The 18,412-nt window shown below is 44.5% G+C and overlaps 1 protein-coding gene across 4 annotated transcripts in view; it reads left to right on the plus strand.

Moving 5' to 3' along the window:
* The first annotated feature begins 1,693 nt into the window (after positions 1-1,693).
* LOC106593695 (focal adhesion kinase 1) overlaps positions 1,694-18,412 on the plus strand; it is a 143,041-nt gene continuing 126,322 nt past the window's right edge. The window contains exon 1 of one of the 4 annotated variants that reach the window (XM_045697707.1): positions 1,694-1,899. Coding sequence is in view for 1 of the 4 variants with exons in the window: in XM_045697700.1 (XP_045553656.1) it covers positions 3,034-3,070 (37 nt within the window). In the remaining 3 variants the exon portion in view is untranslated. Of the gene's footprint in view, positions 1,900-2,503; positions 2,520-2,911; positions 3,071-18,412 lie in introns of those variants that run through there. The other 3 variants (XM_045697715.1, XM_045697711.1, XM_045697700.1) reach the window with 3 other exon arrangements.

Raw genomic sequence — 18,412 nt, forward strand, 5'->3', positions numbered from 1 at the left:
TTTCCGCCTCATCCATGTCTTAGCTGTCACATACAATTAAAAAAAATGATTGTACAGTTATTTTTTTTTATTCCTATACTCATTCATGCAAGTCAGCCTTTCTTTCATTTACAGAGAAGGCTGAAATAGGTATTGAATACAAACCATTGTCATCTAAAATCATCTGCTGAACAGTTAGCGTGTGCTTCACCCCATCCTATAGGCACTGAGGGTGTCACGCCTTGACCGTAGAGATCCTTATTATTCTCTATGTTTGGTTAGGTCAGGGTGTGACTCGGGTGGGAACATTCTAAATGTTCTATTTCTTTGTTGGCCGGGTATGATTCCCAATCAGAGGCAGCTGTCTATCGTTGTCTCTGATTGGGAATCATACTTAGGCAGCCCTTTTCCCACCTGTGATTGTGGGATGTTGTTTTTGTATAGCTGCTTAGAAGCCTGCAAGACTTTACATTCGTGTTTTTGTATTTTGTTATTTTGAGGGTGTTCATTTTAATAAAAGGAAAAATATTCGCCAACCACGCTGCACCCTGGTCTCCTTCATACGACGAACGTGACAGAGGGTTAGTTCTTCAGTGAATAAGTCTTAGTTAGCCCTTTAGAGCGAGGTTGCTTTGGGTGTGAACAGTGAACAGATCAGTGATTCTGTATCTTACTATGGCAGGCATTGCAATCCTCATCTTCCCGTCAACGTTGTGGGCAGGGATTCAGTGGTCTGGCCGAGGGTGGTGGGAGGCTGCTATAATGGGCTCTCGAGTGGCGCAGTGGTCTAAGGCACTCATTTCAGTGCTAGAGGTGTCACTATAGACACCCTGGTTCGATTCCAGGCTGTATCACAACCGGCCATGATTCAGAGTCCCATAAGGTGGCACACAATTGGCCCAGCATCGTCCGGGTTTGGCAGGTGTAGGCCGTCGATGTAAATAATATTTTTTTCTCAACTGTCTTGCCTAGTTTAAATAAAGGTTACATAAAAAAAATATATATATATATAACAATTATGCACCCTGGGGTTACGTCCCAAATGGCACCCTATTCCCTATAAAGTGCACAACTTTTGATCAGGGCTATGGGCAAAATTACTGCACTATTTAGGGAATAGGGTGCCATTTAGTACGCCGACTGGGTCTCTGCTATGGGCCTGGCTTGCTGTGTGTTGTAGTATTATGCATGGGAGTTAATGAAAGGAATGTTTAGGGATGTGTCTGTTAGACAATAGAAACACAGAGTTCTCTTGCTGTGTCTGTGGGTGGGTGTGAATGGCATGTAAATGTGAGTATTTAACCACAGAAAACTCTGTTGTCAAAGCATTTTTTTGCATTGGAAAATAATATTATTTCTAATGTATTTAGCTATTTGTAATATCAATGTTGACATTTTATGAAACATTTATGAAAATTGTATTAGTCACTTTATAAGAAAATAAGGTTTTGTGAAGTACTGGCACTCTCACTGATGTAATTGTCATGTGAAAAGCTATTTACAAGTAGAACGAGTTATGAATTTGCGTTTTGCCAGCTGAGATGGTCAGTGAGTCCACTGAACTCTCCGGCCGTTTCTACTGGGCATGGTCACTACCTGGTCACTACCTGGTCACTACCTGGTCACTACCTGGTCACTACCTGGTCACTACCTGGTCACTACCTGGTCACTACCTGGTCACTACCTGGTCACTACCTGGTCACTACACGTCAGCCATATTGGAACTATTAGGATGCAGTGCTGCTGTGTCAGTGGTTACCGAGAGTAGGGAGCTAGAGCACCGTGTTGTGGAGAAACCGAAACGGAGAGGGAACTACTCACAGCTATACGGTTAATACGGGATTGTAACACAGTTATTTGCAGGATAGGAGACCGGTTAACGGAAATAGTGGAGGTGGATCTTCGATAGTAAAGATATACGTGAGTATAACGTGGCCTTATCATTTTTGAATGATGTGGAGGATATTAAATAACTTTAACATTAGCCAGTTAGCATAGAAAGACCCCAGTCATTGACAATGGGTTGCGGTGAGAGTCGGAGCTTTCAGTTAGCCTACTTTCATTAGCGTTTTTGGTGGAGAAAATACGGTTTCATTTGATGGCGAAAAGGGGGATATATCCTTTATGCACATGAATATGCATGTTTCTGCAAACAGTGATGCAGTGTCCGAATCTCTCACGCCTAGGTGCAAGGTTCAGCGAACACAGAATGTCTTATTCACATAGTGTGCAGCGAATGGCTACATTTCGAGTGGCAACATTAGGGAAATTATACAATGTTGCTAGTTTAAAACAAAACAAGCGATTACAACATTGTTACAAATTGTAACAACTCTCATGGTTGTTTGGAGAGCTCGCTACATTGTATGTCATTGCATTATATAGTTCCGTAGCCGGCTCAGCCCCAGCCATTCTGCATGCAGTTGTTTAAATGACCTGACTAATGTATAACGTTACTTGCAGGGGAATAGGGGAAGATTAGAGGAGACCCTGGAGTATCCTCTGTATTTGACACGCTGATGTAATTACACAAGTCGAAGGTAGACTGTTCCTTGTTCCACTTGTCTAATAACAAAAAAAACTGCTAAACTCCATAGGCAATTACAAGGCAACAACTAAATTACGACGTAACAAAACATGTATATTAACCATAATTGTGTGAAGAGGTTCACAGATATTGAGCTTTCTTCAGTTACTGCTACAGTGCAAATAGGAGAGACTGCTCATAAACTGTAATGATTCTTGTTTCATTTTTTTTTACAATGAGTTACATTGATTTGTTGACTGCATATGATTGCAGGCAAGCAGCATTATTTTATCTGCATGCCTGAATCATCTATTCTTTTTGTTTGTTTCCACGATCAGTATCATTATTGCCGCCATGCCTGCTGGTGTAACAAGTTAAAGCTAGTGTGTAAAGGGAGGAGTTAGGAAGCCAGTAGGAGGAGGGGCCAGGTGTGTTGGTAAGAGGGTGTCAGGTTATCAGCTCAGTAGCACTGACAGAAGTGATTTGCACCAGTTGGAAATACTCTTACATGTAAATAGCCTACAAATATGCAGTTCTGGAATATCCTGGGCTGCGGAAATGGAGGTACGTGTGCTATATTTATATCCATAATACAACTGACAGTTTTTGAGAAGCAGTGGTAGGCTTGTTTGGCTGAGAACTGAAAGTGTGTCTGTCTCAAGAAGAGTGAGTCAGTGTGCCTGAGATAAGGGCAGGAAGTTTCTCATGTCATGGCCGTGCATGCAGTTGCATGTGAAACGTCACAGACAGGTAAAAGTTGTTTGTAGCATGAACATCATGTTACTAGTGACATGAAGCATTTTTTTTGTAGAGGAATCATACAGGGGTATAGAGAGCAGGAGAACCATACAGAACATTGTACTGAGTGTTCAACCCTCAGAAGAACCCATAGTCTACCTTGTTTGTCAATGTTACCTGATAAATTCCAGGACACCGAGGTATACCTCAGAGAATGTGCTGCTTCAGGGCTAGTCTTCTGATATGAGTCATCTCGTCACATCTAATGGCTTGTAATAACCAGAAATATCAGCAGAGTTATAATGTGGGTATGAGAATAGATGTCTATGTTTCTGCCCATGATGATACGGGTACACACGATGCAATATGTGCCATACACTAACTAACCCTATAGATGTGGTCCTGGTGGAGTAGGCAAAACCATGTGAATGAAACCACACAGTCAAAGACCTGGGTTTCTTTCACCTCCATGTCCTGACAACAATAGTCAAATCAACTGTAGTCAAATCAACTGTAGTCAAATCACTAGTCAAATCAATGAAGGCAGAGATTGTCGACAAATGTAAGCCGAGATTTTGTTGTGTAGAAATTGTACCTTCTGATGTCGACACAGCCCCTCCAGAGGGCGATCCAGCTGTTATGTATTGCGTCACAATGTTTTGAACAAATTCCAATCTCAGGCATAGACAAGCCTTCCGTTCAATTAGATTTGAGATGATCAGATGTTCACTGCCATTGTATGTAATTACATTACACAGATACAGATTGATAATATGTAGATGAAGGAACAGGCTAACCTTGCAATCTCACTTTGCCTCAGGGAACCTCAGGTCTTCAAATTCTCAACTTATTTATGTGGATTCATCGATTGGAATTTTCATTAACCAGACTTATGGTGTAAAAACCCAAATTTACCATCTGTTTGTAGTTATTTCTCTGTCTCTCACTGTATTGTGATGATAGGCTCTCAGTGGAGAAAAGAGGCCTACTGAGCTTGGACATGCATACCTATTTTATTTTATTATTGAACCTTTTACTAGGCCAGTCAGTTAAGAACAAATTCTTATTCACAATGACGGCCTACCCCGGCCAAACCCTAACTTGGGACAACACTGGGCCAATTGTGCACCGCCCTATGGGACTCCAAATCACGGCGGGTTGTGATACAGCCTGGAATTGAACCAGGGTCTGTAGTGACACCTCTCGCTCTGAGATGCAGTGCCTTAGACCGCTGCGCCACTCGGGATACCTACTGTACTCTACTTGACTTTTTAGAAGGCTCACTAAACAGCACGTATAAGGCAGAACCCAGATCAATGACAGGCACAATTCATTATGGATCCCTTTTTCAATATTAACCTTGGCAAGGTACACTCTGAGAAAAGGCTGGCGCTATCGAATACCTTGTCAAATGTTCTTGTTTTAACATTGGTTTGGAGATCTGCTGTGTAAATCAGCCAGCAGCGATTCAATGACGAGTGGATGGGGAGTTGAATTGTGTCTTCTGGGGGGAAAGAAAGGCCTGGAAAGCCCATCAACAGTGATTTATTCAAAACAGTTATGTAAACGTCAATGTGTGTATTAAGACAACAAGGCTGTCAAGTGTTCAACACATTGTAATACAAGCAAGGAAAGATCTGGAAGCAAAAACATTTTATACTCTGTCAGTTAGTCTTTACTAAGAATATAGAACCATCAGTCAATAGTGTTCTTGTCAAGAAGAACGGTGGTCCGTAGTTAAAGAACTACAGGGAATTGTCACGGTTGTTGTCGGTGAAGGAGGACCAATACGCAGCAGGTACGTGTATGCTCGTCTTGATTTTTATTAACTACAAAAATGAACATACAAAATAACAAAACGAACGAACAACTACAAACAGTCTGGTAAAGCATACGGCTTAGACACAGAACAATCACCCACAAATAACACATACAAACACACAATAATATATGGGACTCTCAATCAAAGGCAGATAGACAACACCTGCCTTCAACTGAGAGTCCCAACCCCAATCAACCAAACATAGAAACACACACACTAGACTAACCATAGAATTAACTAAACATAAACCAAAACCCGGAAATACTAAATCAAACACCCTTTACACAAACACACCACCCCGAACCACAAAACAAATACCCCCTGCCACGCCCTGAGCAAACTACAAAACATTTAACCTTATATACTGGCCAGGACGTGACAGTACCCCCCCCTTAAAGGTGCTACCCCAGAAGCACCTTAACAAAAAATAACCCCAAGCAACACCAACAAAAAGTCCCCTTTTCTAAAGGGAGGGTGGCTGCCGTCAACGACGGCACTGTGCGACACCCCCCCTCCCCAACCCACCTATTTCTGGAGGTGGCTCTGGTTCCGGCCGTTCCAGGCTGTTGGGCCACTCTGGCATCGCCGAGGGGCAGTCGGGCCAGTCTGGCATCGCCGGGGGGCAGTCGGGCCAGTCTGGCATCGCCGGGGGACAGTCTGGGCAGTCTGGCAGTTCGGGACAGTCTGGCAGTTCGGGACAGTCTGGGCAGTCTGGCAGTTCGGGACAATCTGGGCAGTCTGGCAGTTCGGGACAATCTGGGCAGTCTGGCAGTTCGGGACAATCTGGGCAGTCTGGCAGTTCGGGACAGTCTGGGCAGTCTGGCCACTCGGGACAGTCTGGGCAGTCTGGCCACTCGGGACAGTCTGGGCAGTCTGGCCACTCGGGACAGTCTGGGCAGTCTGGCCACTCGGGACAGTCTGGGCAGTCCGGCCACTCGGGACAGTCTGGGCAGTCCGGCCACTCGGGACAGTCTGGGCAGTCCGGCCACTCGGGACAGTCTGGGCAGTCCGGCCACTCGGGACAGTCTGGGCAGTCCGGCCACTCGGGACAGTCTGGGCAGTCCGGCCACTCGGGACAGTCTGGGCAGTCCGGCCACTCCGGCAGTTCAGGGCAGTATGGCCACTCCGGCAGTTCAGCGCAGTCTGGCCACTCCGGCAGTTCAGCGCAGTCTGGCCACTCCGGCAGTTCAGCGCAGTCTGGCCACTCCGGCAGTTCAGCGCAGTCTGGCCACTCCGGCAGTTCAGCGCAGTCTGGCCACTCCGGCAGTTCAGCGCAGTCTGACCTCTCTGGCGACTGTTGACTGGCGGGCAGCTCTGGCGACTGTTGACTGGCCGGCAGCTCTGATGATGACTGTTGACTGGCGGGCAGCTCTGATGATGACTGTTGACTGGCGGGCAGCTCTGATGATGACTGTTGACTGGCGGGCAGCTCTGATGATGACTGTTGACTGGCGGGCAGCTCTGATGATGACTGTTGACTGGCGGGCAGCTCTGATGATGACTGTTGACTGGCGGGCAGCTCTGATGATGACTGTTGACTGGCGGGCAGCTCTGATGATGACTGTTGACTGGCGGGCAGCTCTGATGAAGACTGTTGACTGGCGGGCAGCTCTGATGATGACTGTTGACTGGCGGGCAGCTCTGATGATGACTGTTGACTGGCGGGCAGCTCTGATGATGACTGTTGACTGGCGGGCAGCTCTGATGATGACTGTTGACTGGCGGGCTGATGCACTATAATCCTGGTGCGTGGTGCTGGTACCGGATATACCAGCTTATGAACACGCACCTCCAGGCTAGTGCGGGGAGCGGGAACAGGACGAGTCGGACTGGGTTGACGCACTTCCGGGTCCGCACGAGAGACAGGAGCTGGAAACCCAGGGCTATGGAGGCGCACAGTCGGTCTAGATCTTACCTCCTGCACAACCCGCCTTGGCTGGATGGAACTACTAACCCTGTACGAGCGGGGTGCTCGTACAGGGCAGACTGGGCTGTGCAGGGGCCTGATGGTAGCCGTGCGTAGAGCGGGAGTTGGGTAGCCTGGTCCTCGGAGGCGTACCGGCGACCAGATGCGCTGCGCAGGCATCCTCCTACCAGGCTGGATGCCCGCTCTAGCACGGCACCTGCGAGGGGCTGGAATAATGCGCACCGGACTGTGCGTGCGTATGGGTGAGATAGTGCGCTCCTCAGCGAAACATAGCGCTCTCCACCCCATACGCTCCTCCATATAACCACGGGTAGCTGGCTTCCGGCTCTTCTTACGCCTAGCCAAACTACCCGTGTGCCCCCCCCAAAATTTTTCTTGGGGGTGCCTCTCGTGCATCTCCTTCAGCGCGTCCACTCTGGCCTCGTACCACCGCCTCTCTGCCTTGGCTGCCTCAATTTCCCACTGCGGGCGGCGATAATCCCCAGCCTGATGCCAGGGTCCGGCCCCGTCCAGAACTTCCTCCCAAGTCCACTTCTCCCGCCAGTCCAACTCGAACTCCGTCTGCTCCTTCCTCTGCTGCTTGGTCCTTTGGTGGTGGGTGATTCTGTCACGGTTGTTGTCGGTGAAGGAGGACCAATACGCAGCAGGTACGTGTATGCTCATCTTGATTTTTATTAACTACAAAAATGAACATACAAAATAACAAAACGAAACGAACGAACAACTACAAACAGTCTGGTAAAGCATACGGCTTAGACACAGAACAATCACCCACAAATAACACATACAAACACACCCTAATATATGGGACTCTCAATCAAAGGCAGATAGACAACACCTGCCTTCAACTGAGAGTCCCAACCCCAATCAACCTAACATAGAAACACACACACTAGACTAACCATAGAATTAACTAAACATAAACCAAAACCCGGAAATACTAAATCAAACACCCTTTACACAAACACACCACCCCGAACCACATAAAACAAATACCCCCTGCCACGCCCTGACCAAACTACAAAACAATTAACCTTATATACTGGCCAGGACGTGACAGGAATGGCCTTAGACTTATTTGTCCAATGGGAAAGTGCTTGTGGGAATGACTTTCACTAAACTGCAGTCTTACACGGAACCATAACCGGCTGCGCGCGTGCACCATTGTGCATACATTTATTTTGTCCCCCCACACCAAACGCGATCACGACACGCAGGTTAAAATATCAAAACAAACTCTGAACCAATTACATTAATTTGGGGACAGGTCGAAAAGCATTAAACATTTATGGCAATTTAGCTAGTTAGCTTGCGAGCTAATTTGTCCTATTTAGCTAGCTTGCTGTTGCTAGTTAATTTGTCCTGGGATATAAACATTAGGTTGTTATTTTACCTGAAATGCACAAGGTCCTCTACTCCGACAATTAATCCACACATAAAAATGGTCAACCGAATCATTTCTAGTCATCTCTCCTCCTTCCAGGCCTTTTCATCGTTTAACTTATATGGTGATTGGCATCTAAACTTTCATAGTATTACCACGACAACCGGCAACAGTTCGTCTTTCAATCACCCACGTGGGTATAACCAATGAGGAGATGGCACGTGGGTACCTGCTTCTATAAACCAATGAGGAGATGGGAGAGGCAGGACTTGCAGTGCGATCTGCGTCAGAAATAGGAATGACTTGTATTTTAGCCCTTGGCAACGCAGACGCTCGCGAGCAGTGTGGGTGCAATAATTGAATAACATAGATTCCTACATTTATTTTGTAACACTCGCGCACGCGATGTGAGCGGTGTGGTCAGCCTATTAGAAAAAAGGGTTCCAAAAGGGTTCTTTGGCTGTTCCATTTAGATCCCTCTGTTGAAAGGGTTCTACATGCAACCAAAAAGGGTTCTACCTGGAACCAAAAAGGGTTCTTCAAATGGTTCTCCTACGGTGACAGCCGAAGAATCTTTTTAGGTTCTAGATAGCACCTTTCTTTTTAAGAGTGTGTATTGCAAATAGAAGTACTCAAATAGGCTCTAACCCTCAGTGATTTATGGTGCAGCTCTCACAAGTCTACAACACACCTTAGACTTGAATAATGAACGTCTCTCTCTCTCTCTCTCTCTCCTCTCTGTGTGAGTTGGTCTTTTGTTTGAGATGGTCTCTCGAAACATCTTTAAAAAATTAGATGATACCAATGGGTTAACCGAAGTCTGGAGCTTTTACACAATTTGACAAATGAGGAAGCTCTGGCCTCCCAGGAATTCAGTGCTGAGACCACAGCATACTGTCACACCCAGCTCTTATCAAGTCACTACAGGGATGTGAAGACCAAATGACCCAACTCAATTCCTCTGAACCCATACCTTTTGTTACAATGCTTTCTTACTCCTTTTAGTATGTGTTGCATACCGCACCCAAGTTATTTTTGTTGAACAGCAGCACACACCCACTGGGCACAGATTTGGTTGAGTTGTTAACTAACGTGTGAAATCAACAGAAAATGTTACCATGCCATTGGTTCTAAGTTGGGTGTAAAAAGAAGAAATTGCCTTTTATTGATGACTTCAAATTCAATCAGTTTTCCACATAATGATTCAACATCACAATGAATTATTGGGTTGGAATGAGGTGGAAATAACGTTTATTCAACCAGTTTTTGCCCAGTGCTCCATGATCTCTGTGGGAACTAGAACTAGCTACCATAATCCATGACAGAAATACATTAGAAAAACAGTGTTGAGATTGGGCCTGCATTGAAGATGGCTTGTTATAGCGAACACATCCTAAACCGATATGTTGCCAGAGACAAATTTGATTATGTGATTAGCAACAGAAATTATGTAAATTGCAAGAACACTGACTCAATTGCCTTTTTAATTTTCTCCCAGGAAAATAACCTGAGGTTGAACTGATCATCAAGGTGGCTGCTGTCATCTCTCTTCTTGAATTTCTTATTTTTAATTTCCTGTTAATTGATAGAATGCAAACAACTAGTGTGTGTTATTCAGTGAGACTCAAATATTTCTGAAACTGGTAGATAGAAATATATTGAATAAAGCTAACATGATTGCCAATTCTACCTGACTGATAATCATGTCTGTTCTAAGCTATACATTTCTATGTGACCATTCTGTTCAGAGAATGCTGAAGTGATGTTCTGCTTGACAGGATCTAGATCTCTTACTGTAGTCATGACCATTCTGTTCAGAGAATGCTGAAGTGATATTCTGCTTGACAGGATCTAGATCTCTTACTGTAGTCATGACCATTATGTTCAGAGAATGCTGAAGTGATATTCTGCTTGACAGGATCTAGATCTCTTACTGTAGTCATGACCATTCTGTTCAGAGAATGCTGAAGTGATATTCTGCTTGACAGGATCTAGATCTCTTACTGTAGTCATGACCATTCTGTTCAGAGAATGCTGAAGTGATGTTCTGCTTGACAGGATCTAGATCTCTTACTGTAGTCATGACCATTCTGTTCAGAGAATGCTGAAGTGATGTTCTGCTTGACAGGATCTAGATCTCTTACTGTAGTCATGACCATTATGTTCAGAGAATGCTGAAGTGATGTTCTGCTTGACAGGATCTAGATCTCTCACTGTAGTCATGACCATTCTGTTCAGAGAATGCTGAAGTGATGTTCTGCTTGACAGGATCTAGATCTCTTACTGTAGTCATGACCATTCTGTTCAGAGAATGCTGAAGTGATGTTCTGCTTGACAGGATCTAGATCTCTTACTGTAGTCATGTCTGACAGTCAGAGGCTGGAGGAGATTGAGTGTATTTTTCACATCACTGTAGTTTATACAGCTAATCTTCAGGGCCCAGTTCAAAAAATAAATATCTATCTGGATTTGGCCTGTCGGATAGGATTAAATGCATAGAAATATAATGAATAGAGCGGACGAATCATTGACTTGAATGGAGACTCCCGTTCTATTCATTCTATTTCTATTAATTGAGTCCTATCCGATAGCCAACATACAGATAGATCAGTTAAAAAAAAGAACTGGTCCCAGGCCAATAGGATTACTCTGCTAGAGCACCTGTTAAATAATTACCAATCTAGAACGATTGACCTTGTTTTCATTTACATTAGGTTGAGTTGTCAGCTAATGTGAAATCAACCAAAAAAGTCACACTGTCATTGGATTTAACAGTTAGGTAAAAAAAGACTAAATTCCCTTACGTTGATGACAGGTAAAAAAAGACTAAATTCCCTTACGTTGATGACAGGTAAAAAAATACTAAATTCCCTTACGTTGATGACAGGTAAAAAAAGACTAAATTCCCTTACGTTGATGTCTTTTTGCAAATCCATTCAGTTTCCCACGTTGATTCAACATCATCACATTTAAGTTTTTCGTTGAAATGACGTGGAAACAATTGTGATTGGTGACCATCTCCTCCCCTGTGCCTCTCCTTGGCAGGATCAGTGTTGTCTAGGTGAGGAAATGAATGGTGTGACAGAACCCTAGCATTGTGCTGAGTCAGACGTAGGCCATGAAAAGTCCTATAGGCCTATCCACACACACACACACACACACACACACACACACACACACACACACACACACACACACACACACACACACACACACACACACACACACACACACACACACACACACACACACACACATATACAGTAATCCGTTTGCAAGCTGCTGTCTCAGTAAGTCCAGTACACATCACCACTAAACAATCACCCAGATCAATCAAACAAGCTAGGTCTGCTGCAGTATGTCAATCCAGTCTGCTCTAGGGGAATCAGGAGGAGTGTTGTAGTCAGTCAGCCAGGTCTGCTGCAGTATGTCAATCCAGTCTGCTCTAGGGGAATCAGGAGGAGTGTTGTAGTCAGTCAGCCAGGTCTGCTGCAGTATGTCAATCCAGTCTGCTCTAGGGGAATCAGGAGGAGTGTTGTAGTCAGTCAGCCAGGTCTGCTGCAGTATGCCAATCCAGTCTGCTCTAGGGGAATCAGGAGGAGTGTTGTAGTCAGTCAGCCAGGTCTGCTGCAGTATGTCAATCCAGTCTGCTCTAGGGGAATCAGGAGGAGTGTTGTAGTCAGTCAGCCAGGTCTGCTGCAGTATGTCAATCCAGTCTGCTCTAGGGGAATCAGGAGGAGTGTTGTATCAGTCAGTAATGACAGTTGACTCCCTCTGTTTAAAAGGCTGTGTTTGTCTTACCCACACACACACTAGGGTGCTGTGTTTGTCTTCCAACACACACACACACACACACACACACACACACACACACACACACACACACACACACACACACTAGGGTGCTGTGTTTGGAGTCTGACCTGTTGGTTCCCTCCTCTCTACACCATTCACTTTAACACCATCCTGCAGGCAGCTTGAGGGGTGATGAGAGAGAAAAGGTCCAGTTCCCAGGACCACGAATACAAATTCCATCTAGACACCGTTGCCCTAGAGCAGTGGTTCCCAAACTTTTTACAGTCCCGTACCACTTCAAACATTCAACCTCCAGCTGCGTACCCCCTCTAGCACCAGGGTCAGCACACTCTCAAATGTTGTTTTTTACCATCATTGTAAGCCTGCCACACACACACACTATACAATACATTTATTAAACATAAGAATGAGTGTGAGTTTTTGTCACAACCCGGCTCGTGGGAAGTGACAAAGAGCTCTTATAGGACCAGGGCACAAATAATAATATAATAATCATCAATCATTTTGCTCTTTATTTAACCATCTTACAAATAAAACCTGATTTGTTCATTGAAAATTGTGAATAACTCACCACAGGTTAATGAGAAGGGTGTGCTTGAATGGATGCACATACCTCTGCAATGTTGGGTTGTATTGGAGAAAGTCTCAGTCTTAAATCATTTTCCACACAGTCTGTGCCTGTATTTAGTTTTCATGCTAGTGAGGGCTGAGAATCCACTCTCACATAGGTACGTGGTTGCAAAGGGCATCAGTGTCTTAACAGCGCGATTTGGATACTCAGGATACTCTGAGCGCAGCCCAATCCAGAAATCTGGCAGTGGCTTCTGATTAAATTAAATTTTCACAGAACCGCTTGTTGCAATTTCAATGAGGCTCTCTTGTTCAGATATCAGTAAGTGGACTGGAGGCAGGGCATGAAAAGGATAATGAATCCAGTTTTTTGTGTGGTCCGTTTTAGGAAAGTACCTGCGTAATTGCACACCCAACTCACTCAGGTGCTTCGCTATATCACATTTGACATTGTCCGTAAGCTTGAGTTCATTTGCACACAAACAATCATACGATGGAAAGACGTGTGTGTTGTCCTTGTTAATGCAGAGAAGAGCTCCAACTTCTTAATCATAGCCTCAATTTTGTCCCACACATTGAATATAGTTGCGGAGAGTCCCTGTAATCCTAGATTCAGATCATTCAGACAAGAAAAACATCACCCAGATAGGCCAGTCATGTGTGAAACTCATGCAAGCGGTCAGACAAGTGAAAATTATAGTCAGTAAAGAAAACTTTAAGCTCTTCTCTCAATTTAAAAAATGTGACCAATACTTTTCCCCTTGATAACCAGCTCACTTTTGTATGTTGTAAAAGCGTTACATGGTCACTGCCCGTATCATTGCTAAGTGCAGAAAATAAACGAGAGTTCAGGGGCCTTTCTTTAACAAAGTTAACCATTTTCACTGTAGTGCCCAAAAACGTCTTTCAAGCTGTCAGGCATTCCCTTGGCAGCAAGAGCCTCTCGGTGGATGCTGCAGTGTACCCAAGTGGCGTCGGAAGCAACTGCTTTCACGCGCGTTACAACTATGTCTCCCTGTCATGGCTTTTGCGCCATCAGTACAGATACCAACATGAGTAGCAGCTACATTTGGCTACATACGGACCGTTAGTGGAATCCCCGCGAGAGAATAACAGTTAATGTGATTGGATGTTAATTATTTGACTAGGCTACCTGTATTCGACATTGTGTTGTTATTTCGCTGAACACTAGATGGTTTAATTTTATTATTGTCAATGAAACGAGGCTACTTAGGCGAGAAAAAACCTCACCCAAATGTATAGACCCATTGGAAAATAAAAATGTACTGTTTGAAAATGTGAAGAAAGAAAAGAATGTGAATAAAAAATAAATAAATGTGAATCACATTTTTATTTGGCGTACCCCCGACGGCATTGCGAGTACCCCTGGGGTTTGGGAATACCTGCCCTAGAGCACACACACAACTATACATCCCTCGGCCTAAACATCAGCGCCACAGGTAACTTCCACAAAACTGTGAACGATCTGAGAGACAAGGCAAGAAGGGACTTCTATGCCATCAAAAGGAACATAAAATTCGACATACCAGTTAGGATCTGGCTAAAAATATTTGATTCAGTTATAGAACCCATTGCCCTTTATGGTTGTGAGGTTTGGGGTCCGCTCATCAACCAAGAATTCACAAAATGGGACAAACACCAAATTGAGACTCTGCATATAGAATTCTGCAAAAATATCCTCCGTGTACAACGCAAAATACCAAATAATGTATGCAAAGCAGAATTAGGCTGATACCCGCTAATTATCAAAATCCAGAAAAGAGCCATTAAATTCTACAACTACCTAAAAGAACCTCTCTTGGTTTTGGAGAGATTTTCATCATTGCAGCATCAAGAGTTTTGTCCTTGTAGCCTCGCATTTTGAATTTCTGTCATTTTATTTAGCATTGCTGTCAAAATCTGTCTGATGGCCACAGATTGGTTTAACTCTGCATAACTGGCTATATGGTAGACCATTCTTGAGCGGAAGAGGATGCATACTATCCACACATAGCAAGGTGTTGCGGTCTGTGGGCTTTGTGTGTAATGCATCATTCTCTTTGATGATCCATAAGTCCAGGTAGTTTTTATTTTTCTCTCATCAGTCTGCATGGTGAATTTTAGGTATTCAGAGATCTCGTTTTGTAAAGTTTGGAATTCATTTAGTTCCTGCTGACTTCCTTCCCAGAGCACAAAGACATCATCTTTGTATCTCTTCCATAGGAGGATTTTATAAAGTAGGGGGTGTGTCTCTGTTTTGTAAAGGTGTGCTTCCTCAAATTGTCCCACATACAGGATTGCATAGTTGGGGGAAAAGGGGGAGCCCATGGCTACACCCCGAATTTGAAGGAAAAGTCTGACTCAAAGACAAAGTAGTTATTGGATTATCCAGGTCAGTAAATTTGTAAAATGCAATGATTGGATGGAGCAAGGGTAGAGTCTGTCTGCTGAAGGAAATGTTGCAGCGCCTGTGAGCCTCCAGTGTGTGGGATGTTAGTGTATAAGCTAACCATATGTCTGCTACAGTGGGACAAGATAGAGCCATGACAAAACAAGGAAATAAAACTGCTGAAAGACAATTGGCTTCCTATTTAAAAATAAGATTGAGAACAAGCTATGAAAGGTTGCTGGATCGAATCCCCGAGCTAACAAGGTAAAAATCTGTCGTTCTCCCTCTGAATAAGGCAGTTAACCCACTGTTCCCTGGTAGGCCGTCATTGTAAGTAAGAATTTGTTCTTAACTGACTTGCCTAGTTAAATAAAGGTAAAAAATATATATATTAAATGAAGGAAAAATACTGGATTTTGGTGCAGGTACAGCCATCCAGCGCAAGAATAAATATTACGATATTGTGAAAATGATACGATATGATATAGTGTCAAAAATAATATTCCGATATGTAACTGTATCGATTTTTCTTCTCCCCAGCACTACTTTTAACCAGGGCACAGAAGTAGTGCACTATGTAGGGAATAGGGTGTCATTTGGGACGTAGCCTCTGTTGACTAGCCGCCGTCATATTCATATGAACACGTCTAAAGCAAACTTTTATTGACCATTCATTCTCTAGTGCAAACAAAACAGTGGCATTTCATAGTCACATCAATATTAAAAGAGGAATTGGTAGAACCATTTATTTTGATCAGTGAGGAGGAATATACAATCACTGTACCACAGAATTGCTAACTTCTCTCAGTTTATGGCTTAGTTTCCTAGGTCATGACTACGTCCATATCATTTGAAGTCCTGGCGCTTAACATTAAAACATTTTCGTTGCCTTTTTTTAAAACCCCTGAATTGACTTATTTCCTTCTGAAGTCTTACATCACGAATCCCTTATTCATTCAATGCTGTTCTCTCAGATCATCTCTCTATCATCTCCTCCACTGTGCTTTCTGCTGAGACAGGTTTAGTCAGGAATAATGAGCATTATGATTAACTGATGAGCTTAGCTGCTCCTGGCTCCTCACTGATAGCAGGACCTCTGTCTGCCTGTCTGTTTGTCTTTCTGTCTTTCTCTCTGTCTGCATGTCGGTCAGTGGAGGCTGTTGATGGGAGGACGGCTCATAATAATGGGCAGAACCGAGCAAATGGAATGGCATCAAACACATGGAAACCATATGTTTGATGTATTTGATACCATACCACTCATTCCTCTCCTCTCCAGCCATTACCACGAGCCTGTCCTCCCCAACCCTGATGTCCTTGCCGTGTCTGAATCCTGGCTTAGGAAGGCCACCAAAAATTCTGAGATTTCCATACCCAACTACAACTTTTTCCATCAAGATAGAACTGCCAGAGGGGGAGGAGTTGCAATCTACTGCAGAGATAGCCTGCAAAGTTCTGTCATACTTTCCAGGTCTATACCCAAACAGTTCGAACTTCTAATTTTAAAAATTAATCTCTCCAGAAATAAGTCTCTCACTGTTGCCGCCTGCTATCGACCCCCCTCCGCTCCCAGCTGTGCCCTGAACACCATTTGTGAATTGATCGCCCCCCATCTAGCCTCAGAGTTCGTTCTGTTAGGTGACCTAAACTGGGATATGCTTAACACCCCGGCAGTCCTACAATCTAAGCTAGATGCCCTCAATCTCACACAAATCATCAAAGAACCCACCAGCTACAACCCTAAATCCGTAAACATGGGCACTCTCATAGACATTATCCTGACCAACTTGCCCTCCAAATACACCTCCGCTGTTTTCAATCAGGATCTCAGCGATCACTGCCTCATTGCCTGTATCCGCTATGGGTCCGCGGTCAAAAGACCACCCCTCATCACTGTCAAACACTCCCTAAAACACTTCTGCGAGCAGGCCTTTCTAATCGACCTGGCCCGAGTATCCTGGAAGGATATTGACCTCATCCCGTCAGTTGAGGATGCCTGGTCATTCTTTAAAAGTAATTTCCTCACCATCTTAGATAAGCATGCCCCGTTCAAAAAATGCAGAATTAAGAACAGATATAGCCCTTGGTTCACTCCAGACCTGACTGCCCTTGACCAGCACAAAAACATCCTGTGGCGGACTGCAATAGCATCAAAGTCACCGCGATATGCAACTGTTCAGGGAAGTCAGGAACCAATACACGCAGTCAGTCAGGAAAGCAAAGGCTAGCTTTTTCAAGCAGAAATTTGCATCCTGTAGCTCTAACTCCAAAAGGTTTTGGGACACTGTAAAGTCCATGGAGAACAAGAGCACCTCCTCCCAGCTGCCCACTGCACTGAGGCTAGGTAACACGGTCACCACCGATAAATCCATGATAATTGAACATTTCAATAAGCATTTCTCAACGGCTGGCCATGCTTTCCTCCTGGTTACTCCAACCCCGGTCAACAGCTCCGCCCAAGCCTCCCCAGCTTCTCCTTCACCCAAATCCAGATAGCAGATGTTCTGAAAGAGCTGCAAACCCTGGACCCGTACAAATCAGCTGGGCTAGACAATCTGGACCCTCTCTTTCTAAACTATCCGCCGCCAGTTGCAACCCCCTATTACCAGCCTGTTCAACCTCTCTTTCATATCGTCTGAGATCCCTAAAGATTGGAAAGCTGCCGCGGTCATCCCCCTCTTCAAAGGGGGTGACACCCTAGATCCAAACTGTTACAGACCTATTTCCATCCTGCCCTGCCTATCTAAAGTCTTCGAAAGCCAAGTTAATAAACAGATCACTGACCATTTCGAATCTCACCGTACCTTCTCCGCTGTGCAATCCGGTTTCCGAGCCGGACACGGGTGCACCTCAGCCACGCTTAAGGTACTAAATGATATCATAACCGCCATCGATAAAAGACAGTACTGTGCAGCCGTCTTCATCGACCTGGCCAAGGCTTTTGACTCTGTCAATCACTGTATTCTTATCGGCAGACTCAATAATCTTGGTTTTTCTAATGACTGCCTCGCCTGGTTCACCAACTACTTTGCAGACAGAGTTCAATGTGTCAAATCGGAGGGCATGTTGTCCGGACCTCTGGCAGTCTCTATGGGGCTACCACAGGGTTCAATTCTCGGACCGACTCTTTTCTCTGTATATATCAATGATGTCGCTCTTGCTGCGGGCGATTCCCTGATCCACCTCTATGCAGACGACACCATTCTGTATACTTCTGTCCCTTCCTTGGACACTGTGCTAACAAACCTCCAAATGAGCTT

This window comes from Salmo salar, chromosome ssa02 (genome assembly GCF_905237065.1).
Source record: "Salmo salar chromosome ssa02, Ssal_v3.1, whole genome shotgun sequence".
Lineage (NCBI taxonomy): Eukaryota > Metazoa > Chordata > Actinopteri > Salmoniformes > Salmonidae > Salmo > Salmo salar.